The 26,408-nt window shown below is 42.2% G+C and overlaps 1 protein-coding gene across 2 annotated transcripts in view; it reads right to left on the bottom strand.

The window, feature by feature from the left end:
* Positions 1-26,408, bottom strand: part of HECTD4 (HECT domain E3 ubiquitin protein ligase 4) — a 5,422,508-nt gene that overhangs the window by 2,501,088 nt on the left and 2,895,012 nt on the right. For both annotated transcript variants that reach the window (XM_044068422.1, XM_044068423.1), the window contains exon 34: positions 14,331-14,515. In XM_044068422.1, the coding sequence (XP_043924357.1) occupies positions 14,331-14,515 (185 nt within the window). The remainder of the gene's footprint in view (positions 1-14,330; positions 14,516-26,408) is intronic.

The following is a 26,408-nucleotide window of genomic DNA, read 5'->3' as shown; positions in this document are numbered from 1 at the left end:
AGTCATCAATAATATTTTGTAAAGCAAATGGATTCTGATTAGACAGAACATGTTATTCATCTGCATAGGGCTTAAAACAGACTTCTGTGCAGTACCAGGTGACTGGATTACTTTTTTAAACTGCTGACACTGCAGTGAAGCATTTAGGAGTGCTACACTCCTGAGTATGTTGTCCTTTGGATGAGACATTAAACCAAGGTCCCATCTGCATGAATTGGTGGTAGCTCAGATGGATGCAAAACATTGCATGACATTTATCAAAAAAGAACAGACAAGTTCCTCACTGCCCTTGTCAAATTTCCCCCAGTAGTATAAATACTACCTTGGGTCTCCCCCAAAGAAAGGCCACTAGCCTATTGGGACTAACACAGGCAACAAAGGATAAATAAATTGTACAGGATATCTCTCCTGTTAAAACAGTTGGCCCTCACATAGTTCAACTTTTGTGACAAGTATTAGTTGAAATGGAATAGTTGTGATTTAAAAGTGTATTTAGTTTTTGTTTAGTGAAACAAAGTCTGGGAATATGTGACAATGTTTCAAATAGTGGTATGAAGAAGCAACTACATTGAAGATCAGCCTGCCAAATATTAGGATGTGCAAGTAAGCTACACTGTGGAAATATTCAACAAACTGTCATGTATAAAAGATGGGAGTAATAACTTTTACAATAATGGCTGTTCTGTGAATATTAACATGGAGAAGAAATGAACTTAACAGGTATAGAAAAAAGAAGCGAGTACTCAATTACATTAACTATAGGGTGCAAAAAGCAATTTTACAGGAGATACATTTGGGCAGAAATGAGTATGTGAATCTGACAAAATATTTACAGGTGGAAATACAGCAGAATATCAACGACAAAGGAGAGTAATACAATGACAAAGGAGAGTAATAACACTAATTACTAGAGGGGCTCTAACTATGACAAAAAGGAAAGTAGACCATAATGGTAGATCTGTGGTAGTGTTAGGGGTTAATATCAAGGAAAGAGGATTACTCTAGCATACATTTATATACCAGTTAAGACTACCATTGTAGAGCTTGGGAGAAATAAGCTTTCAGCAGAAATTTGTGGGTGGGAACTGAAGCATGATTTGCAATAGTAAAGATATATCAGACAGATCTAGGAAGGGATAATATAACAAAAAGTGAATAGATTTCTGAAGGAGCCTATGAGAATATTTAGTACGGAAGATGTGAATTTACTAGCAGCAACTCAGAATTTACATATTATTCCCCATGATAAAACAACTATGATACACTGAACAGACACTGTATTTAATAGGAGGATGTCCATTTAACTGAGAGCTTTGAGAGCTATCCAATAATCATATCAGATCAAGCACCAATAAACATTTAGATATAGCTGCAGGGTGGTGATGGAAAAATGAGACATTACCACTTTCCTATTTATCTGTTCAAAAGAGAATAATTTAAGGAATGGGTATTGAAAATGATTCAAAAGATATTAGGGAAGATGGAAATTACTTCAAAAAGACTAGCTATGAAATGGAATAAAATGGAGTTTAAAACATGGTAGACGTGAGAGAGAGAAATGGGATCTAAACAGGAATCAGAGAGGTTGAAAAAGGTTGAAAAAGATTGGGAAAAAGAGAATAGAAAGGTGATATACAAAGGAACAACAGAAAAACATCTGTAATGCTCCCAAACATGAAAAAGTCCAGAAGGTTTAGAATTTTAATGTTTGAATGGAAGTGTCTGCAGAGGTATTTTTAGTAGACTTAAAAGGACTTTTCCTCAGGTATATAGCAAATGCTGGAGATGTGCTGGGGAAGAGAGAGAGAACTGATTTGGATCAGAACAGAGACCAGAGCCACAGAATGGAGCAGAATCGCCAAATGGATCTAATGAAAGAACAGCAGAACTGACAGGAAAACCAAGACCACCGATGATTCAGCTACCACAAACATCAGCTTTATTACCAAGATCCATGTTTTCAGGAAGAACTTTTTTCAGCAGAAAATACATCAACTACCATACCAGTACCAGAACCAACACCAGTACCAAGACCAATACCACAGCACCACAGCTGATCCCTCTTACTACAGTCTCTCTTACCAGAACTACAATGAGGAATACTACTACAATCCACCGAAGGTCCAGAGGGCACATGAGGAATTTCAGCGCTCTCAAACTCCACCCAGGAATCCCCAAGGCAACAGGAGAACCAAACAGTGGACTGGGGGGAGTGAGGGAAATGAGGTACCTGGGCAATGCCAACTACAGCCCAGGTCTCAGTGTCAGATGGAAAAACTAGCCACAGTACTAACTTATCCGCTAATTTGTAACTACTCCAAAAAAGAACTGTCTGACAATGAAAGTGTACTTTGTAAAGGGTTTACCTTTGCACCCAATTGGAGAAGTGATGCAGCCCAAGTACTTATAGACCTCAAGAGTTATGTGAGAAAACTCAATTTAAAAGCACAATTCCATGGCAAGGCTAAGAATTGTGAAAATAAACCCACTGATGAGACGATAAAGAGACCCAGCAGTTATAACCCTCCCTTGAATCAAACACTATCTGCATTCAAAGTAAAATGTGAAATAGACATTAGATAACTGCTACAGAAACCACCAAAGAAAAAGTACTTTACCACACACATGACGAGAGAAAAGCATTAATTGAACTGGGGTGTGACAAGTCTAGAAGCATAATAAAGGCCGATACGGGGAGGGGGAATACTAGTGACTGATACTATAAATTACAATCTGAAAATAGAAGACATGCTGAATGACATGAATTTTTATGAGAATTATACTTTGGATGGAATAAAGAGAGCAGACAGTGACTAGAATACCAACCTTACGGCATTACATGAAGGCCTGACTACACAGAATCTGTACAATTATTTATGGACCCCATGCCCCCGTTTGCCAAGTTTTTTGGAATACCAAAACCTCATAAAAATAAAGATAACCCACCATGCAGGCCAGTGGTGGCAAGTGGGGGATGCTTTACAGAAGCAATAGCCATATACCTATATTATCTATTGAAATCCCCTAGCCGAGAAGAACAGATCTTATATAAAGGATTCTAAGGACTTTTTGAGAAAAATACGAAACATTACTGTTGTAGCTGACAGCATCTTGCTAACAATCGATTTAGAGTCATTATATACTGTGCTTCCTCACAATTACTGCACAGAAGTAGCTGTGGATTCTTTTAAAGGATGCCATAGTGGTACACAAAAAACGCCAGAAAAGTTAAGTAAGCTCATTAAATTGGTACTGGATTTTAACTTCTTTACTTTCAATGGAAAATATTAAAAGCAAAAGACTGGAATAGCTATGGGGGTGGAAATGGGTTCCACCACAGCCAACATAACCCTGGGCAAGTGGGGAGATGATTTTGTGCTCACCAACAGAAATTCCATGCATATCTCATGTTATCTTTGTTTTATCGATGATATTTTTATTGTATGGAAAGGTGACACTTTACAGCTAGAAGAGTTTATCAGGCACCTCAGTCTAACTACTACCTTCCTGCATTTCACCTCCTCCCACAGCTCCAGCTCAACCATGTTCTTAGACATGCTAATTTCTAAGGACATTAACATCAGCAGAATTTCCACTGAACTTTATCGAAAACCAATGAGAGTGAACCTCTTTACTCCACATTAACAGTCTGAATCCCACCAACACAAAATATAACATGGTTAAGAACCAGGGACATATATACATTAGCTAAAATAACCACAAAGATGGAACTTTTTCTGAGAAACCTTAACGATTTGGAAAGTGATTTCTCAGTAAGGGGTATGGGAAACAAATGTTAAGAAATGTTTTTGAACCAATCATCAAGCTTAAAAATATCAATGCACCCACACTAAACCAACCCATTGAAAGAATTAAGAAATTTGTGGACAATAAATCAAAAGACAGCTGCATATTGACATATAATATGGATTTTCATTCTATCAAGAATATTATCAAGGAGAACCGGGCCATAATAACAGAAAGCCCTTATCTTGTAGACATTTTGGATGAAGCCCCGACTTTTGTATATAGGAAGGCTAGAAATATTAGGAGCTTTGCAAAAGGAAAACCTAAACCACAGGAAAGAAACATGAAAAAAATGTGAACAAACATTTTGGTGGTGGTGCTGCGGTAGTGTTGTCGCCTCGCAGTAAGACGTTGTTCTGTTCGATTCTCAGCTAGATCTGTGTGGAGACATGCATGAATGGGCGTACCTTCGTTGAAGGTTGTGCGTCAGGGCCGGCAACTCAGCACATAAAAATCTACTGCCAATTATTAGCGGACCGGAGTTCCGCTGTGGCGACCCCTAACCGGGAAAAGCCGAAAGACACATCAACATTCAAGATGGAGACTATTTTTGCTGTCCATATTTAAAGAAACTTATTAATGCAGAGACTGCAACTCTACACAAGTTGTTTACAAGTGTAGTTGCAATGGATGCAATGCATTTTATGTGGGAAAGACTATTAATAAACTGAAACAAAGGATTTCGGGTCATCTATTCGAGATCCCATCTAAATGTAGAAACAATGCCCTGGCCAAACACCTTCAACTCCACAGAAAACACTCTGGATTTAAATTTAAAATATTTGATCACGTATACCTCAATGAACTTGAAGTAGGCATCCCAAATACTTCAGAAAAACAAAAATGTATGTGGCAACTAAGGCTGAACTCTTTTAGAAAGCCTGGACTTAAATATTATTGCTCAGTGAAAGCTGTACTAGAGCTAAAAAAGTTGCCCCATTGTTTAAAAGACTGAATGTGTGAACTTTGTTATTATCAACACTTTTATTAACTTTGTAAATGTAATTTTTAAATTTAATATTACTGTAGTAGCTTATTACTTATTAATTTTGTTTTAGCAGATACATTTGTATACAAATATTTATCTGTTTATAATCATTTTTTTAAATATTTAACCATTTATTCTAATTATATCTTCAATGTGTACTGTTATTAGAATCAGAGCACATTCATAAGACACTTTCTGACATTTTTTTACAACTAGTAATTTTGATTACCGTAGAACCACATTAAAGCAGTATGTACATATTCTGCAGATGTCATGACATTTTATTAATTCTTGTAACTTTTTAGTGCAAACAGGGACAGCTTTAATGGCTACACTCATATTAGTAAGAGGGTTGAATGCTACTTGTTATAGCCGGCTCTGATAGATTAACTTCTGAATATAATATTTTAAACACTAAACTAATGTTAATTTTTTTAAACAAAAAGCAGAGCTAGATTCTATGCAGCACATGCATGACTTTTGTGACAGTTTAGCCTTTTTAGGTTACAACGTTTAATGTACAGTGTTTGAGCTTAACTAGACATAATGAGTATTAGTGGCAGAAATACTACATGTTTATACTAGCTCCAATATTATAAGATTCATAAATTTTAAACAGGGTCCTGTTTACACATTTTTTCTGGGGTTTGCAGACCTGAGCGAATATCACGGCTGTCAGCATGATTTATCATTTAAGATGAACAGACTTGTATATATTCTCAAGTTTTTAGTAGGTCTTTATTTAGGATTTATTTTTTTACAACATTTTCTTAAATAACATGCATTGTTTTTAGCCCAACAAAACTTAGTCTTATATATTGTTATTTAACTTTCAGTTTTTAGTTCCTTTTCTCACTTGACACACAAATTTGAAGAAGTTCTAATAGACAAAAGTGATCTGTGTTAAAAATGTTTCTGAACTTTGGTAGAAAAGATTTCTAAGGAATTCTGAAGACTTATGTTAATTTTTTTTCTTTTTTGATACTACAGTGAAATGCTTTCAGGAAATTTTAGCAATTATTAACGTGTAATATTTAGCTCAATTTTCAGTTTAGTTTAGTTTTACATATCCTGGAATCACAAAGTTTGAAGCAAGGCAGCACTGTGTAAACTATCAGGCTGGTGTATGGGGGAAGGGGTATTTAGCAAGTAAATATGCTAATTGTTTTTTACAAAATAGATACCACTCCTGTGTGTTTAAACAAGTATATAAATTCTTCTTTCAGCTTTTCCTGTTAGGGATCACCACAGTGTAACAATGGTCTGCAAAATGATTGGCAGTGGAATTTTACTGTGTTGAGTTGCCAGCCTGGTGCCCAACCTTCCACAGAGGGCACACAGGCACATGCACACAGGGCCAGTTTAGTGTGTCCAATCCACCTGCAGCATGTCTTTGGGATGTAGAAGGAAACCGGAGCTCCCGGAGGCAACCCAAGTGACTGCAGGGAGGGCATGCAGACTCCGCACAGAAGGCACCCCAGCCGAGAATCGAACCGGAAAACCTCCTACTGTGAAGTGGCAACATGGCTGCCCTTAAACAGTTATATAAATGGAATGATGAATTTCTACACTTTATTCTGTTTTTCATCTATATTTGGGTCGCTTGTTTGTGTGCTTTTAATAAAGAAGATTCTATTTGAACTAGCTTGTGCTTCCCTACTTTCATTAGTAGATTTCATTAGTGGATTTATACCTTGGAAAGTTTTTAAAGAAACATTTCTACCACCAGTTATTATGTGGGATATTCATGGTATGGTTTTTATTACGTGCCTGAACTCTAGGGAATCTTAGATCTTCCACAAACAGAAGTTTCCTCATCATTTGTTTTTGGACCCAGTATATTAACATAGTGGGTTTGAGAGACTTTGAGGGACACCACAGAGACAGTTTCTTTTACAGAGAGATAACTGGGATCATGATTTTTGTCAAAAACATTTGAAGATTTTAAAAATTTCCTACAGAATACTTAGATGGAAACACTAAGGGTACAAATGACTGTAGAAAGGGAAATTATTCTTTTGGAGTGAAATGCAGGATCTGAATTGCCAAGAAAGGCACCATAACGTATTAATAAGTTTAAGGCTACTGACTTCCAAAAAAGCAATTACTAGAAAAAAGAAACCAAATGTTAGACATATGTAACTGACGTACTGCATACTACAAAGAAGACAAAATTAACTCTATGTGGGATCTTTGAAAAGAGGCAAGTAAATTTCATAGAAATAAATGGAATTTGTGAGAACAAAAAAATTGCAGAATCATTTTCAGGTGGAGGACTGAGGTTTATGAGAAAGCATGAACGCAGCAATTTACGCAATGTTGAAGTGAAATAAAATTGTTAAACGTATATGAAAACTTTGTGAAATGGAAACTACTACAATGGTTTGTGTTCTCTTCTATCAATGGATGTAAAAAAGAAGCCATTTACTCAACATAGCGTCCGTCTGTGTTGTCCATTTTCATTCTTCCTCAATAGTTGGGTTCGGATCTGACTCTGCCCTTATTTTAGCTCATGGCCACTATCAAACTCTCAAGCTCCTCCCTTACCCATAATGCCCTATCCACTAACATACCTCAGATCTTGTTTGCTGGTTTACATAATCCAAGAAACATTATTATTAATATTCTGGTAGAAGAAACCAATATCTGAAGCTCAACGTAAGGAACAGTGGTGTCCTTATAAGCTCTCACTCTTCCAGAACAGAAGTCATTAGTCAAAAAAGGTAGGTGGTTGGTGAAAGGGGGGTTGAGGAAGAATGAAAATGGACAACATAGATGCAATGTTATGGTAAGTAGATAACTTCTTTATCTGATGTTTTAAATTTTCAGTCTTTCCTCAACATTTGGGACAGAGTCCTCAGCTATCTAAAATCCCGTGTCGACTCTAAGGAAGGATATTCCTGAGCATAGTTGAGCCAAAGGCTGCTCCTCCCATTGAGACCAGATCCAATTTGTAATGAGTAATAAAGGTATGAGGATTAGCCCAAGTTGCAACTGCACATATGTCGAACATGGAAGCCCTAGATAAAAATACGGAAGATGTTGCCACGGACCTGGCTGAATGGACTCAAAGATTTTGGCAAGGACAGACCCAGCTTGTTGTACACAAATGATACACAATCCGTAAGCCATCTAAGGCAGAGTTGCCTTTGTAACTGACTTACTGAATTTAGAACATGTAAAGAAAACAAATAATTGATCCGTTTTCTGATATCCTTTATTCTACTCAAATAGAAACATAATTCATAAGATCATAGGAGGTTACTAGGCTAATGGTCCTGGGGCCCTTACAAGCCTAGTCAAGAGTTTATCCCCAAAATAGAAACCTCATTCAGTATCTGTCGCCCCTGTAAAAGAGAGATGCTGGGTGAACCCCTGGGACAAATTTGTGGTTTCCCATCCACTCATTAAGGTTGCGCTTGAAGAGTGTCAGCGACGTACTCTGTTTGACGTGTATGGGGAGTCTATTTCAGAAACGGGGCAGCCTCTGGGAGACAAATGTTTCTCTCCAGCAGGTTTTGTTAATATCGCACATTAGATTTAGGCCTTTCGATCTGGTAATACGCGAGGAGTTAGACTTATGGATATGGAGCATCTCTAGCAGTGCAAGGTCCTATATTGCCTTGTAGGCGAGACACAGACCACCTCTGAGCAATCTATATGACACCGAGTAGAGTGATACTGATTTGAGCCTGTCCACATAGGACAGGTGTTGGAGGCCATGAATTCTCTTTGCGAGGTATTTCTGTGGACTTTTCAGCTGGTGCAAGTGTTTGGAGAGGTACATACCAAACGGGGCAGTGTACTCAATTATTGGAGGAGTACAGAGAGGTAATAACTTCATTTTTTCTGGACGCAATCCCTTTACTTTTGAGATAACCAAGTAAAAGCCTTTTCTGACCATTGCCGCTACATGATGGTCGAATGTGAGATTGTTGTCAACCTGTGTACCCCGGTCTCTCACCACAGGTTGTGTGCTTAGTGGGTTGCCATTGATGTGGTAATCACAGTATGAGCAGTGTTTTTGCCGAATGGTATGATAATATATTTTTTTGCATTTAACTTAAGGCCATGACTTTGGCACCAGCCATTAGTTGCTGTGAGACCCACTTGTAGTATCTTAACATCATTTGGGGAGTTAATTACAGCACCCAACTTACAGTCATCCACAAACTTGGTCAGCCACAGGCCTTTTGTCTTTGCCTGGACCTCTGAAAGTAGATGCCAAACAATAGGGGTCCCAGGACAGATCCCTGGGGATCACCACTAGTGACTGGTCTGCTGTCAGAGGTGGAGGCACCTATTTTGACCTTGTGGGTCCTATCAGAGAGCCAGTTGGCCACCCAACTGATGAGACAGGGATTTACACCAAGTTGTCTTAGCTTTTTGATGATGCCTTGGGGGGGGGGGGGGGTTTATGTCAAAGACTTTGGCCAAGTCAAGGTAAACTGTATGTACTGACTTTCCCTCATCCAGGACCTTTGTGACAGTCTCAAAAAAGTCAACCAGGTTCAACAGGCAAGATCTTCCCTTGACAAATCAGAACTGGGTGGGGTCAAGTACTTGAAGATTGTCTATGTAATTGTAATTGTCTATGAATGTCCAATAACGCTAACATATATTCACCTTTTTTTGCAAACTTTGGAAAGAAAACTGACAGATTAATGGATTGGTTGATGTTTGATTGTGACAACACTTTAGTAAAGAAAGAAGGATTGGTTTATAATGCTACCCAAACACTATGAAAAATAAAGTAGGGAGGTTTAGAAGATAAAGCTTGGAGTTCTGACATTCTTCTAGAACAGGTGATGGCTATCAAAAAATATAGTCTTCCAGGTCAGAAGCTTCAGATCAGTTTCCTGCTGGTTCAAAAGAGGAATGACTTAAGGCCTGTAGCACTAAATTTAAAGTTCCAGATCCTTATAAGGAGGTCTCAAAGAAGGGTACCTTCCAAGAAGGTATTACAAAGTTTTGATGAAGCCAGGGTGGAGTTCTCAATTCTTATGTGAAAATTAGAGATGCCAACTAGTTGAACTCTAACAGTTAAAGAGCTAGCTCCTTCATTGAAAATTGTTGCCAAAACCTCAAGGACACTGTGTACAGGAGATAAGAAGGGGTCAGTTTGTCTCTGATATGCCCAAAAAAAACAAACCTTTTCATTTATCTCTGTAAAGTTTTCTTGTGGAAGCTTTGTGAGAAAACAGACGCATGTGATGGACCAGGGAAGAGAGCGTACATTGTCTGGCTATTAACAGAAATGGAGAAACCTCACTGTCAGCTTTAGGTTTGAGATATCCGGATAAATCATGCCTGTCAGATGAGATAGGAGATCTGGAATCAGATCCAGAATCTAAGGCTGGTAAACTAGATAAGGCCAAAGAAAGGGGAACCAAATCTGTTGAGGACAGTAAGGTGCAAGGAAGTTGACTGCTCTTCAACCAGAAAGCTTTCTTCAGAAATTTGGGGATCAAGGGAGTTGGGGGATATGCACAGAGAAGATTGGGGTCCAATCATGCATTAGAGCATCTCTTGGTGATTCCCACAGTGGGGGATTAGGGCAAAGGAGCTGCTGAGTTTGTTGTTTAGAGGAGATACAAAGAGGTAGCAGTAAGGCTGGCCCCACTAGTGAAAAAACATTTCTGTCACCTTCATATTGATTGGGCTTCTCGACACAAGGGTCGACCTGGTTCCTCCTTGTTTGCTGATGTACCAAACCACTGACTTATTGCAAGTCGAACTGCAATTATCCAAGAAAGGAGAGAGTCTTGGAAGGCCTACAATGCTAAGAGCACCACGATCACTTCCAGAACAATGATATGCACGTTGGCCTCTTCGAGGGACCAAGTACCTTGGACTGTATCCCCAGGAAGTGCCCCCCAATCTGGGAAGCGTCCATGGACACTATGGCCTCAGGCTAAGGGAGAATGAAGGTACGGCCTTGCAGAACCTGATATGATCAAATCTACCACCAAAGGCTATCTCTTGCATTTTTTGGGGTAATCCTTATCTGGGCAGACATGTGCTGATAAAGAATAGACCACTACGTCGCTAACATCCAGTGAAGAATTCTCATGTGAATCCTCGCTAAGGGAACTAGCACTACAGCTGCAGACATTGATCCCAAGGCTTGAAGGATCAATTGGACTGAGACTGGGTGACTGTGAATAATCTTTCTGACCTGGAATCTGACAGTCTGTACTCTTGAGAGCAGAAGTGAAGCCGTCATTGTCTGACAATACACTGAAAATTGCTCCTATGAACTCCAATGTCTGTGTTGGTTCTAGATGATCACTAAACTGGAACAACTGTACCTGGTCTCATGCTCTTATCAGTAGATGCCTGGTCGGGGCAGTAATGAACCAGTCATCCAAGTATAGAAACACTTGGAATCCCTGCAGCCTCAAGTAAGCTGTTACTATTGCCATATATCTAGTGAACACCCTGGGGGCTGTGGTGAGGCCAAAGGGCAGTGCTCTGAACTGGTAATGACTGGTTCCTAGCGAGAAGCATAAATACCTTCTGGATTGTCTGTTAATTTTTATACAATAGTACATATCCTGAAGGTCTATAGAGCACATCTAGCTGTCCTTGCATAAAAAGTGCAAAATGGACGGAACCGTGACCACCTGGAGCTTGGTGTGCTGAACTGATTTACTCAGACTGCTGAGATCCAAAATCCATCCCAGGTCCTGTGTTTTCTTTGGCACTAAAAATAATCTTGAGTAAGTTCCACATTCTATCTTGTATGTGGGACTCCATGGATGACTCTTTTTCTAGCAGCTTTTGTACTTCTAGTGCTGCTGCTTTCCTCAGAATGGGTGGAACATTGGGAATTTTGCATACAAATGAAGGTGGAAGGAAAAAAGGAATTATATAACCTCTGGAAATAATCTTCTGCACCCAAGTATCTTTTGTAATGTCTAGCCAGGCTCTCTGGTATAGGGACAAACAACCCCCAATTGTTTCTAGAGGTGGACAACCGGGCCTCCTTTCAGGAGCACTGGTAGGGTCTGTCAGAGAAGGAATCTCTGAACCCCTGGCTCTGCAAGCTTCCTCTGCTGTGTGGGTGGCATTTTCTATTCGAGTACCTCCATCTGTCTCTGGGGGAACTATCTAAATGTTGATCTTGGAAAGGACCCTGGGGCTTCCTGAACCAAATTTTCCGACTTCCACACAGATTCCTGGAAGAGGTCCTTTAAGGAGTCAAAAGCTTATGCCCACTGCAGAGAGGGTCTTTCCATCTTGCTTGCACTTGCAGAGTGTGTCCTTCACTTTGGGGCTGAACAAAGAGCTTCAGTCAAATGGAGCACTGACAAAAGAAGACTTGGCAATGGAAAGTCACATAAGTGCATTCAGGCATGTCACCTAATAGAAATGCCTGAAACTGCTGCCCTTGAGGTACCTTCAGCCACATGGGAGGTAAGACTCATGGACTAGTTAGTGATCGAGTGAAGGGTAGTCAACTGCGAGGCCACAGAAGACTGAGCCTCAAGAGTACTGGTTCCCAAGAGGGAATTTGAAAGTTCTTCAATCAGATCCCTCTGTAATCTCATTAAGTGCGACAAATAATTCAGAGATCTTAGTGCAAATGTCAATGAAGCATACACATGCTTCCCAAATCTGTCCAACACCCTAGACTCCATGTTATGGGGATGAAGAGAAGAACTCTGCTCCACAAGTTCTTTTTTGGTGGCCACCGCCACGATTATGGCCTCTACAGGAACTCCCTTGCTCCAAAATTAGTTTCCTGCAGGTGGTGCCAAAATCCGTTCAGTTTTTTGGGGGATTGGCTCAACTGTGTCGGGTTCCTTCCAGGCCTGCTTAGAGATAAAATCAATGAGGTCATCAGTGGGCAGAATCACCCAGGAGGTAGATGGGCCAGATCCAAATGCCTCCTGGAATACAGATTCCTCTTTGGAAGGGTTATCAATGGACCAACCACCCCTCTGCTTAAGGATTTATAGGATGTCTCCAAATGAGACATCTTCAGATGGACAGTTTGGGGACCCTTCTCAGACATCGAAATCTATATCTTCAGTTGCTCATAAATTCATAGATTTGTACTAGGCTAGCTGTATTTGTGGGCCATTTAAGCCTAGCCAATTAACCCATCTAAGAATCAAACCTTGTACCTTGTGTCTGTAAATAAACACTATAACCATTATAATCAACCTTCCACAAAACTGGCATTTCATGGGATTGTACTGATTACTGAAGGATACACAGTTATGCTCTTTTGACTAGACAGACACACACACAAGATAGCTGCAGTGAGCTTAGAGCCCCTACCTAAATAGGTGCACCAGCTACAAAACTCAGTCCTTGTTGAAAGCACCATGGCACAAGTCTCCTGAGGGGAGTCCAAGTGCCTCCTCTTGCATTTCCTCTTCCAAGGGACTTCTTCAATGGTGTGTTCCAGAGAAGTATCGGAAGAAATAGTAATGCCCTGCTAGGTAGCCTGGAGACTTTGGGCTGGCTGTCCCTGTGGAGTGAAATGATAGTGCACAAGGCACAGAGATATATGGGATTCAGAGGAGAGATCCAAGAGAGGAGGAACTGCCCATTCTGCAGAAGCAGAGAGCACACTCTCCATCACCTCAAAGGTAGAACACTCTGGGGAGAAGGAAGTCGATGGATCAGAGAAGCAAAGATTCAAACCCATCAACTTCCCCCTGCCCTGAAGGCAATCTACCAGAGGCAGACATTGGAGCTGAGCTATCCAGTGCCAAAGCTTCGTAGGGTAGAGATGGTTCCAACAACTACAGAGTCGAATGTAATGCCTAAGATCTGACAGGGACACTTTGGCTCCGAGAGTCATCTAGATCCAAAACTGCTGGATCTGGTGCAATCAGAGAAAGCCTCAGAGCTGAAGATACTATGATTTTTGGATCTAATCTAGACAGTCCCGGAAGACTCGGATCCAAGGGCTTCAAAATGATAGATTGGATTGGAAAAGGAGCTGAGATCAGTGGTGTAGTGGCAACAAAGGCTTCCTGACCTGAAGGAGCAGGAGCTGAAAAGACTCCCATCTGTATCGGCACCAACAGAAATTTTCTCATCATTCTGTCCACATGAGCCTCAGTCAGACTTCTGGAAGAACGAGATGATGTCACTGATGGTGATCTAGAGTGCCAGCGGGACTCCAAGAAAGGGAAGGGTACTCAAGATGGTACCATAGCTATACAGAGAGAATAGGAAGTTCTTGGTAACAGGATCTGGAAGACTGGGATCCGAGGAAGCCTATTTACTATCCAACGCCATCTGGGTAGGAGCTGTCTTCGGATCTACTCAGTGATTTACCAAAAAAAAAAATTCAAAATTTTTCTGAGGGACACAGCAAAAGATATCAGAAAATCAGGGATGTTCTGCAAAATCAGGGACAATTGAGAGGTATGGGTCATGATATCACACATTTACTTACAATTTTAAAGTTCACAGCAATCAAATCTTACAAACCATGTTCTACCAAGGAAATATATTTGGCTACTACAGCTGAAAAGGAGATGCAACAAAAAATAATAGTGATTACTCTCACCTTCTTCATTTTCCCATTCCACACATCGATTAGCTAAAACCTGGAATGCAGCCCATGCCATGGTGGCAACCTTCTGCTTCTTTGTTTGCTTTTCTGTGGAGCTACAATCCCGCTGACTGCTTAAACTACAGAGTTGATCCATTAGCTGAACTAGTCCACTCCTCACCAAACATTTTTCCTCACTTCTAAAACCAGAAAAGATGGAACAAGTGAGACCAACTCATTACCTTGTTAAAGTTACAGCATACATGCATCTGGCACATAGAAGTCCACTGTCCTTTAACAATTAATTAATTACAGTACTTTTTCATGTTTTTCAATAAAGCAAAGATACATCAGTTAAACAAGAGCAAATTTAACAAAAAAATTGAAAGAGACTGTATTAAGCAAAGCAGGGTGTCTCTCAAACAGATCCAGTGCAGCTAAAAAGACAACTGAAAAGGTCTGCAAAAAATAAATGCATTTAATAAAAGCATCCAGGCTAAAACATTAAATCGCAAACAAACAATAAATATTTTATGGACAATTGCTATTTTTCCACTTTGCAAAGAACAGCAGAAAATGATCTATAAATGATGCTAGATTACTTGGGGCATCTTAAATATGCTGCTGTTTGCTACAATGTGAAGATGACTATGCACTATTTTCAGACTCTTCTGCCAAGTAGTATAATTCAGACTTCACTTAGTGTTTAACATAATGAAAAACTGCCTAAAAAAGGAAATTCTACTCATGCTGCACAGAAAAAAACAGTCCCTCATGCAGCCCCATCAACTCATCATTAATAATAAGTTATGTACTCACCATAACGTTCCATGTTTGTCGTCCATCTAGCCTATATTCTTGCTGGTTGGGTCCAACTCGGCCAAATACAAAAGCTCGACAGCTTCCACTGGCTTGAGGCTAACCCCTATCCCATGATGCATCTGGTAAAATCCCCAGATCTTGTTTGCAAGTGTAACAGTAACTTAGTATACCCACATACCAGAACATAACAATTCTCTAGAAGAATAATCAAAGACTCCAAACCATCATAACTATATACATAATAAAATTATTCACCCGTTCCTCCAGGAACGAAGGAGGGGGAAGGTGGGTGGGACGCAAGAATGCAAGCGAGATGGACAACAAACATGGAATGTTATGGTGAGTACATAACTTCTTAATGTTATGTTGTCCTGTCTCGCCATAATTCTTGCTGGATGGGACAGCATCCTGGCACCTTTACCCCAGGGTGGCTCAAGAGAAAAGACTCCTCAATACAGTAGAACCAAAGGAAGACCTGTTCCGGGAGGCCACATCTACTTTGTAATAAGTAATAAAGGTACGATGTCTCACCCATGAGGCGGCTGTACAAATAGTGTCCATGGGAAGCCTAGCCTGAAAGGCAGCGGATGTTGAAACTGCTCTTGTGGAATGACTTTTTACTTTGCCTGATAATTGTCTGTTATTCTTAGTGTATGAAAAGTAAATGCAATCTGTAAGCCATTTAGACAGTCATTTTTGAAACAGGCAATCCTTTTCTTTTGTCCGAAAAGGACACAAAAATTTGATCCGACTTTCTGAAATCTTTGGTCCTATGCAAACAGAAGTAGAGCTGTCTGTGAACATCTAATTGATGTAATGTATATTCTGCCTCGTCGGTATGATTCAGAAAAAACACAGGCAAATCAATGGACTGATTTAGATTATTTTATGAACAAACTTTGGGTAGAAAAGAGGGATTAGTTCTTAATGATACTCTGTCTTTGTGAAAAACTATACAAGGCAGGTGTATAGAGAGAGCTTGAAGTTCTGACACCCATCTGGCAGAAGTAATAGCTACCAAAAAAAAGTTTTTTCCAGGATAAAAAACTTCATATCACAAGATGCTGCGGATTCAAAGGATGGCAAAACCAATGCAGATAGTACAAAATTAAGGTCCCGAGGAGCTGGAGGGTTCCCTGATCGGGGGTCTGAGTAAGAACATACCTTTCAGAAAGGCCTTACATAATCTGTGAGACATTATAGGCATTCCCATCTTGCTGGTATGAAAGTTAGAGATAGCTACCAGCTGAACTCTGAGAGCAGCTGCTGCAGCTCCTTCATCAAAAAGCTTGGAGAGAAATTCTAGAACTGCGGTATTAGGGGCATAAAAGGTTCTACATTGTGTTTAACAGACCAATAAGAAAATCTTTTCCATTTACTTGAACATGGTTTTCTCGTAGACGGTTTGTGGGAAGATACCAAGATATGTTTAACTGCAGGGGAAAACTTGTAACACCTGGCTAAGCGTGCAACTGGAGTAGCCACTGCTGTCAACTTGATTAGTGATCAGCAGTATGGTTTCATGCCAGGAAAGAGCATTACAGATGCAATGTTTGCTCTGAGAGTGTTGATGGAGAAGTACTGAGAAGGTCAGAAGGAGTTGCATTGTGTTTTTGTAGACTTAGAGAAAGCATATGACAGGCTGCCTAGAGAGGAGTTGTGGTATTGCATGAGGAAGTCAGAAGTGTCAGAGAAGTATGTAAGAGTGGTACAGGATATGTACGAGGGTAGTGTGACAGCGGTGAGGTATGCAGTGGGAGTGACGGATGCGTTTAAGGTGGAGGTGGGGTTACATCAAGGATCAGCTCTGAGCCCTTTCTTATTTGCAATGGTGATGGACAGGTTTGCAGACGAGATCAGACAGGAATCCCCATGGATTATGATGTTTGCAGATGACATTGTGATCTGTAGTGAGAGTAGAGAACAGGTGGAGGAGACCCTGGAGAGATGGAGATATGCTCTAGAGAGAAGAGGAATGAAGGTCAGCAGGACTAAGGCAGAATATATGTGTGTGAATGAGAGGGAGGATAGAGGAATGGTGATGATGCAAGGAGTAATGGTGACGAAGGTGGATGAGTTTAAATACTTGGGATCAATAGTTCAGAGTAATGGTGAGTGTGGAAGAGAGGTGAAGAAGAGTACAGGCAGGATGGAGTGGGTGGAGAAGAGTGTCAGGAGTGATTTGTGACAGACGAGTACCAGTAAGAGTGAAAGGGAAGGTCTACATGAGGGTAGTGAGACCAGCTATGTTATATGGTTTGGAGACAGTGGCACTGACAAAAAGGCAGGAGTTTGAGCTGGATGTGGCAGAGTTAAAGATGTTAAGATTTGCAGTAGGTGTGATGAGAGTGGACAGGATTAGGAATAAGTATATTAGAGGGTCAGCCCAGGTTGGAAGGTTTGGAGACAAAGCCATAGAGGCAAGATTACGTTGGTTTGGACATGTGCTGAGGAGGGATGCCGAGTATATTGGGGAAAAAGATGCTAAGGATGAAGCTACCACGTAACAAGAAAAGAGGAAGGCCTAAGATAAGGTTTATGGATGTGGTGAGAGAGGACATGCAGGTGGTTGGCGTGACAGAGCAAGATGCAGAGGACTGGAAGAAATGGAAACAGATTATCTGCTGTGCCGACCGCTAACGGGAACAGCCGAAAGAAGATGATGCTGTCAACTTGAGGGTCTGGATGGATGGATGAAACGCTCCCGATGAGTGGGTCAAAAGGTCTGGAACTGTGTTCAGAATCCATGGTTCCTCCAGTAAATGAGTCCAGAGAAAGGGGAACCAAACATGTCAAGGTCAGCAAGGTGCAATGAGAATTACAGTGCTCTTCAATATGTCGGCTTTCTGAAGTACTTTGGGTATTAAGGGGAAGGGGTGAAAAGGCATAGTGTAGTCCTGGGGGCCAATCGTGGGCAAGTGCATCCCTTGGTGACTTCCCCGCAGGGGTAATGAGGGCAAAGTAGCTGCTGCATTTGGCATTCATGGAGGTGGTGAAAAGATCGCAGCAAGGCTGGCCCCACTTCTGCAAGATCTCCTCCGCAACTTTTGGTTTGAGAGACCACTCGTGAGGCAACGGAATTGCTCTGCTGAGTTTGTCCTCTATCACGTTGGATTTCCCCAGGTTATGCGTTGCTATCAGAAAATGCTGAGAAGCGATCACCCACTGCCATACTCGTTGTGCCTCTTGACATAGGGGATATGACTTGGTTCCTCCTTGCTTGTTTATAATCCATACCACTGCCATATTGTCTGTTTGAATTGCAACTGCTCCTATTGGAAGAGTGTCCTGAAGTGCCTGCAATGCATGCAGCACTCTCATCTCTGGACATTGATGTGCAAGTGCCTCTCATGCTCTTGCCATACCCCTTGGACTGTCATTCTCAGATAATCCCCCCACCCGATCTGGGAAGCCTCCGTGATCACCACTGCTATTGGTTGTGGAAAAACAAAGGGGCGGCCTAGGTAAAACTGTTCTGTCTGCAACCACCAGAAAAGATCTTTCTTGCATGACTCCGTAATGCTTATCTGGTGTGAGAGAGACAAATCCTGCATGGACCATTGGGCAAAGAGTAACCATTGTAGAACCCGCATGTGTAGACGAGCTAGGGGAACTAAAAGGCTTGCGGCTGCCATGGTACCCAGAACCTGTAACACAACCCTGGCTTGAACCCTTTTTCTTGATATCAATATCCTGATTTGACAATGAAGGGACTGAATTCTCTCAGGGGTAAGTTTTGCTATCATCTGCTTTGAGTCCAGTTCTGTACCTAAGAAAGTAATATGCTGTGAAGGCGACAAGGCAGATTTTTTTTTAAGTTTACTGTAATGCCTAGTCTGGCACAAAGAAGCATTGTTTTGTCCCTTGCCTGCAGAAGTAGATGCTTGGTGGTGGCTATCAGGAGCCAGTCGTTTAAGTATGGAAGTACCCAGAATCCCTGACGTCTCATGTGAGCCGTGACCACTGCCATGCATTTGGTGAACACTCTGGGGGCTGCAGTGAGGCCAAAGGGTAGGGCTCAAAAATGGTAATGACTGTCTCCCAGCTGAAGGCGCAAATATCTCCTGGACTGCTTGTCCATTTTTATGTGGTAATACACATCCTGGAGATTTACCGAGCACATACAATCGTCTTTCCCTATAAAGGGAAATACTGACTGCAGTGTCATCATCTGGAACTTTGACTTCTTTACGGATTTGTTTAGTTTGCTGAGATCCAGAATAAGTCTCCAGTCACCTGTCTTTTGGTACTAAAAAGAACCTTGAGTAAGTTCCGGATCCAATCTGGTCTGCGGGGACATCTTGGATGACTCTTTTTTTTTCTAATAACCCGAGTATCTCTTGTGTTGCGTAGTCCTTTAGACCAGGTGGAACGTCTGGCAAGGACCTGTTTGTGGGAGGGAAAGTAGAAAAGGGGATGTAATATCTGGTGGTCCCCTGCCATAAACAAACTATACAACAGAAGGAAGAAACTGTTGCAGAAAAGAGGAAAATCCCAGGATGCAAAAAACTCCCTTACCAGCCACAGTAAGAAGTTGAGATCCCTCATAAAATCCTCCAAAGCTAGTTACGAAAATAAAATTGCCAAAGATTCTAAAGACAACCACAAGGCATTCTATAGTTATGTCAGGAATCTAAATGGCAATGCTCAGATCTGCTCTGAGCTACAACAGAATGGCATTAAATATACTGATCCCAAGGATATTGCCAATATCCTGGCAGACTGATTCAGTGCCAACTTCACCCCCTCTCACCCCTTAAAGGGTCCATCTCAAAACCAAAAGATTGCCAAATTCCAGTAATCACGGCCACACAGGTAGAAATCGCACTCTCCAAAGCTAAGAATACAGCATCCATGGGACCAGACAACATCCCGGGCTGTGTACTACATGAACTACAAAATGAACTGGCACCTCACCTAGGTGTCATGTTTAATCATAGCCTCACCTCAGGCTTTCTGCCCACTGAGTGGCACACAGCAACAGTTATCCCACTCCAGAAGGGAAGGATCCACCTTGGATTACAGGAGCTACCAACCCATCAGTCTGACGAACCTGATCTGCAAGGGCATGGAACGCATTATCATGGAACTTATAAACAAAGACACTGGCAACCTTCAAACACTGGATCCCACTCAGTTTGGGTTTGTGAAGGGCCAATCTTGTCTCCTGAACCTGATTTACTTTTTCAAATCAGTCTCCAGAGCTGTGGACGAGGGTAAGGTGGTCCACACAGCCTATCTGGACCTCGCCAAGGCCTTTGACACCATCCCCCACTGTGGAATCAGAGATAAACTTACTAAGCTGGGCATAAATCCCTATGTCACTCTATTTGTTGCCAACTGGCTTACTGACAGAGCCCAGACTGTAAAAGTAGCAGACTCCAAAATCCAGCTCCAGACATGTGGCAAGTGCAGTACCTCAGGGTTCAGTCCTGGGACTGCTCTTGTTTGGCATCTACTTCTCTGAAGTACAGGCCAATACTAAGGGACTCTGGCTAACAAAGTTTGCAGATGACTGCAAACTGGGAGCCATTACTGAATCCCCAAATGATGTGGATATTCTACAAAAGGGCCTTAAAGAAACAGATGCTTGGTGCCAAAGCCATGGGCTCAAGCTTAATGTCAAGAAATGTATAGTTATCCCTTTCGGGAAAAAACATGTACCCATAAATTACCACATAGGTGACAGTACACTAAACACCGAAAGTGTGATGAAAGATTTAGGGACACAGGTGGACAGTGGTCTCATCTTCGATAACCACATCGCCACAACAGTCAGGAAATCCGTCTATGTGGCCCATCTCATCACTAAGGGCTTTCCATCCAGAAAAAAGGAGGTCATTGTCCCACTGTACTCATCCCTCATCAAACCCATTATACAGTACAACACCCATCTGGTATGTACCTCACAAGACATCTGCAACAGCTGGAAATGCCACAGAAATACCTCACTAAAAGAATCACAGGCCTAAAGCAGATGCCTTATGCTGACCGTCTAAAAAAAAATCCAGCTATACTCTGTGGCATATCGTCTACTCAGAGGTGATCTCTGCTTAACATACAAGGCCATGTCAAACCCTGAGCTGCTGGACATGCTCCACTTAAAGAAATCCCAATCCCTCAGAGCCACACGCTCCAGGGATCTAAACTTTGTCATCACAATAAACAAAACATGCTGGAGGGATAGGTTCCTGACCCAGAGACTCCCCATACTCTGGAACAGACTGCCCATATATGTCAAGCAGAGCGCCTCCTTGGCCCTCTTCAAAAGAAACCTTGACGATTGGATGGGAGAAAGGAAATTTACCCTGGGGATCATGTCAATCGCCCTGCTAGACAGGGGTCCTGGGAAGTAAATATTGTGGGAAGAAATATCCAGGGAATTGTTATGGCTAGGCTTGTATAGGCCCTAGTACAAACTTATGAACCTATATGACTGTCTGTACCCATTTGTCTTGGGAGATCTCTAGCCAGGCGTTTGGGTACAGTGACAAATGTTCCCAGACTGCCTCCAGAGAAATGCAGGTGGGCCTCCTTTCAGGAGCGCTGGAAAGGCCTCCTAGAGAATGTACCTCTGTAACCCTGATTTTGCAGACCCACTCTGCCGCGAGGTCGGCATTTTCTGTTAGCACCTCCCCATCTGCCCCTGGGGGAAGTGTCACCACGTGCATAAGAGATACCTTTTTGGGACTTGCGAATCACATCTTCCCACCCTTCTGACCTTTGGGATAAGATCTAGATGGGGCGGAAAAACAGACTCCCACAGCAGACAAGGTTTTCCCGTCCTGCTTGCACCTGGTTACAGTATCTTTCACCTTGGGTCCAAAAAGGGATGAACCATTTAAAGGGGCGTTGGTGAAGGAAGACTGGAAGGGTTTGGCAAAACTACAAAGATGCATCCAGGAATGTTGTCTCATGGAAATTCCTGTGGCTGCTGCTCTGCTCGCTCCATCAGCTGCGCATGAAATCAGTTTCATGGAGGCGTTGACAACTGAATTGAGGATGGAGAGCTGCAAAGAAACTATCTGCGGTCCCCGAAGCTGCAGTAACCTGGAGGATATCTCTCAGCAATTTGAGGAGATCCCTTTGAAGCCTTGTAAAATGGGTCAGGCAATTTAGTGACCTTAGGGTAAAGGCCTTTGAAGAAAAAGTACGCTTGCCATATCTGTCCATAGTCCGTGACTCTCTGCTGGGAGGATGAACAGATGATGAGGTCTCCGATAGCTCCTTTTTGGTGACTGCCACCACCATCATCGCATTTACAGGGACTTCTTTGGTAAGAAACTCTTTTCCAGTAGGGGCTGTAATAAAATTGTTGGGCCTTCGTGGAACCGGTTCTACTGTATTCAGGGAAGTCCAGGCCTTACGTGATATCATATTAAGTAAGTGATTGTATGGGGGAGTCACCCAGGAAGTGAAAGGGTGAGATCCAAAACCCTCCAGGTACACCGATTCATCCTCTGAAGGGTTGGTGGGCTTCCAGCCACCCCTCTGTTTCAGGATCTCAAGGATGTCAGCAAAGGAGACATCCTCAGAGGGGGACCATGGGGACCCTTCAGACTCATTCAGATTAGTGTCCGATGTAACCGACTCAGGATAGTCTGTGTGCTTACTCTTGCACAATCTCTTCAGAGGGACTGCCTCAGATGGACACTCTGGAGACATTTCAGAGGAGACAGCATCTCCTGCAGGGGTTTCCTAGGGCTCTGGATCTCTACGCTTGGGGGGAGTGGGCGAAGAAGAGAGCAACACCGGTGCCTATGAGGGAAGAGAAGATGGCTCTGAGAGTGGAGCTGTGAGCTGTCTGGGATGATAGCACTCTCTCCATCAGCTTGAAAGCCCCCTCACTCCACACCGAAGAGACCCTCTGCTCCGAAGATGCTGAGGATTGACTCCAAGGCAGAGCAGATGGCTCTGAAGCCAATATAGGATCCGAGCTCAACCTCACTGAGGAACTGAGGGGTAGATTCGGCTCGGACAACTGTTCGCATCGACTCCCCTCCCTGGACCAGATGGGTGAGCGTCAGCTCCTAGACTCTTCGAGATCCGAAGGACCCAAAGACATCAGAACCGATATGGTACCGATGGTTCCACTACTAGCGGATCTGCACTCTCTGGCTCCAAAGCCACCAACAGGGTCGGAGGAGGAATTGAAGACGGTGTCTTGGATGATCCCAGAGTCCTTTGGGGTTGGAGAAGATAACATTTTTACCAGTACCAGAGTCTTAAGCAATATCTTTACCACCCGCTCCACATCATCATCAGATAAATTCCTGGAGGAACGGAAGGACAAAGAAGGAGACCTGGCCCTCTCCAAAATGGGCGAGCTCAATGTCGGAGACATCGGCTCCAACACAGGAGACCATCTCCTAATTGGTAACTCTACCAGCTCCAAGGATACTGATGGGGCCAGAGAGGTACATTTTGTTTTGTCGGAACTGAGAGCCCTTGGTTCCGAAGCAGCAACTTTTTAAGTAGGCTCTGAAGCTGGAGCTGAGACAGCATGATGTTTGGAACCTGAATGGGAAGGAGGAGGAGATTTGGAGCTTTGAGATCCTTCCAAGGATTCCTGGAAAGGACCTTTTAACAAACCCTTGAAAATCAATTTATTTCTATGCTCTTGAAGGACCCTGCTGCTGAATCCATGGCAAATAGTGCAAGGGTCTTGTAAGTGGATGGCACCCAAACAATATACACAACTGGTGTGCCCATTCGTGATCGACATCTTTAGAGTGCATTGATCGCACTTCTTAAAAGCAAACTACCTATGTTCCTTAGGTTCTTTCTCCTTTGACATATCCAACGAACTAAATATAACCCACAGAAGAAAGGAAACTTAAGACTTTAAACTTTTAACTATAATATGCTTCAAGAAAAAACAGGAGCCTACTAACATACACAATAAGTTGAAATGCACACAGATTAATTGTCAGCAGAAAGCTGTAAGAAAAAAAGAAGTCCATCAAAGGATAGATTTAATCACTAAATTAACACACAGTAAATAAATTGCTCCAAAGAAAACTGGAGCCTACTGAACTACTAATACCATACCAATACACACCCAAAAGGCTTTTGGCAGAAAGCTGTAAGAAAAAAACGTTAAGAGGACGGATCTAACCACTATTAGACAGTAACATCTATCACCGGAACACACTCACACTCAAACTCACACACACACAATGATGGAGAATCCTCTAACATAAACGGAATCTCCAAAGGAAGTAAGGCACGGGGAAGAAAAGCGGCCCTCTAAGTTAAACGGGCCACTGAGAGCCCTCTAACTTAAACAGGTCTCTCACAGAAACAAAGGGGAAAACACACGCACAGAAGAACTAAAGTGGTTTTATCTAACTCTATTGCACAATATATCAGAAAAAACTGGCAAGAAACTGAAAAGTGAAATAAATTCTACTCAGCCAATAAGCCAGTTAGAAGACATCCCAGTCGCTTGAGTGGCAAACAAGATCTGGGAATTTTACCAGATGCATCATGGGATAGGGGTTAGTCTCGAGCCAGTGGAAGCTCTTGAGCTTTTGTATTCGGTCAAGTTGGAACCGATGCTCAGTTCCGAACTGAACCAGCAAGAATTATGGTGAGATAGGACAACATAACATCAAAATTTAAATGGATAATTAATCCTACAGTATTCAGACAGTAAGCAACTTGAAGTACTTTGGCTTCCCAAAAGTTCAAAAATGAAAGTTGTGTACTTACCATACAAAGTTAGATCTGTGTTGTCTTCTTTAATCCATCTCGAACTGTGATTACCAGCTCTGATCAGATCTGTGCCCAGCACCTTAGATTCTTCAGCACTGAAGCTCTGCCTCCTCTCCCACAGTGTAGTGCCTTCCTTGATTTTCTTCAGATCAAGTTTGCCCTACTGTGTTCCAAGAAGAAGATGGAGGGAAAACTTGTTCTAAGTAATGGGTAACAGAAAGACTCCAACGTACGAAGGAAAGAAAGGAACTACAAAAGCAGTCCCCAAAGACAGGATAAGGGCCAGTCTACACAGTCAGCTAGGAGTAACTCGAAACAATGTCAATCTGCAAAGGGGAACAGCTGGAGGAATGGTTGAGATAGACAGAAAAAAGACAATAAAGATCTAGCATTATGGCAAGTACATAACTTCTGTCTTCGATGTTGTTTTTTCAATCTGCCTCAACCTGTGGGAGGGTGTCCCTATCCAGTTAAACAAGAGTGGCATCAAGAGAGACATTCTGCAAAATGGTGGGGCTAAAGGTAGACCTGGATCTGCACTGTACACCTGATTTGTAACGGCATGCAAAGGTATGAGTGCTAGACCAATTAGCAGCTGCACAATTACAATCCGAACAGACATAAGCAAAAAAGGCAACTGGAGTAGCATTGGCTTTGGTGGAATGGACCTTCCCTGGAGTATCTTGGAAAAACTGTTGAGACTTGTGAAAAAAAGATTAATTTCCTCCTCATCAGGTTCCAGGAAAAAGTCTTCTGTGTGGTGAAGAAACGGACTACTACCATAGACATCTTTCCTTCTTGTTCACTCCTAATCAACGTATCTTTTACTTTAGGATGAAAAAGAGTGGAACCATTGAAAGGGGTGCTTAGAATGGATGCCTTGAAGCACTCCGCAAAGTTACATAACATCATCCAGGCATTCTTGGTGAGCAACTCCTCAGGGAAGTCCAAAAGCTTCCACTTGCATTTACACTTTACATTTACACTTTACATGTACCTCCTGGGGAGGAGACACCAGAGAGGGTGGGAGGAGGGCATAATGGTTAAGGTGTTTACCTTGCAGACACAAGGTGCAGGGTTTGATTCTCACATGGGGTAGTTGGCTAGGCTTAAAATGGCCCTCAAGGGCAGTTAGCCTAGTACTAACCTATCAACCTATCAACCTATCAAGGACACTGAAAAAGTATGTGATCCTGTAGCATGGGATGGGACAAGGTCTAATGGTGTTGGCTGCGTAAGAGCTAACTGATGCAATCCCGAGGTACCAGATGGATGACAGGTTTGGGACAGATCTGAATTAATACAAAACCCAATCTCAGAATACGAAAGAATCCTCTCTGCATCATCAAATACAGTCATTAAGGCCTGGCAGCTGGGCATGGTTCCCACTGGTATCTGTACATCCAAGACAGTGGCCAGTGTCCGATACCAACTCAGTTAGACCTGACATAGAGCTATCCAAGACTGAGGAGCCCAAAGGAAGGAATATCTCTGAAAGCTGAGGAGTCTATCTAGATCCTAGTGTGTCAGTATGAAAGTTTCTGCTTTGAAGGA

This window comes from Protopterus annectens, chromosome 4.part0 (genome assembly GCF_019279795.1).
Source record: "Protopterus annectens isolate FY-2018-M chromosome 4.part0, PAN1.0, whole genome shotgun sequence".
In the NCBI taxonomy this organism is placed as follows: domain Eukaryota; kingdom Metazoa; phylum Chordata; order Ceratodontiformes; family Protopteridae; genus Protopterus; species Protopterus annectens.
Note: the sequence above shows the minus strand (reverse complement) of the source record. Positions and strands in the feature narration are given on the sequence as shown.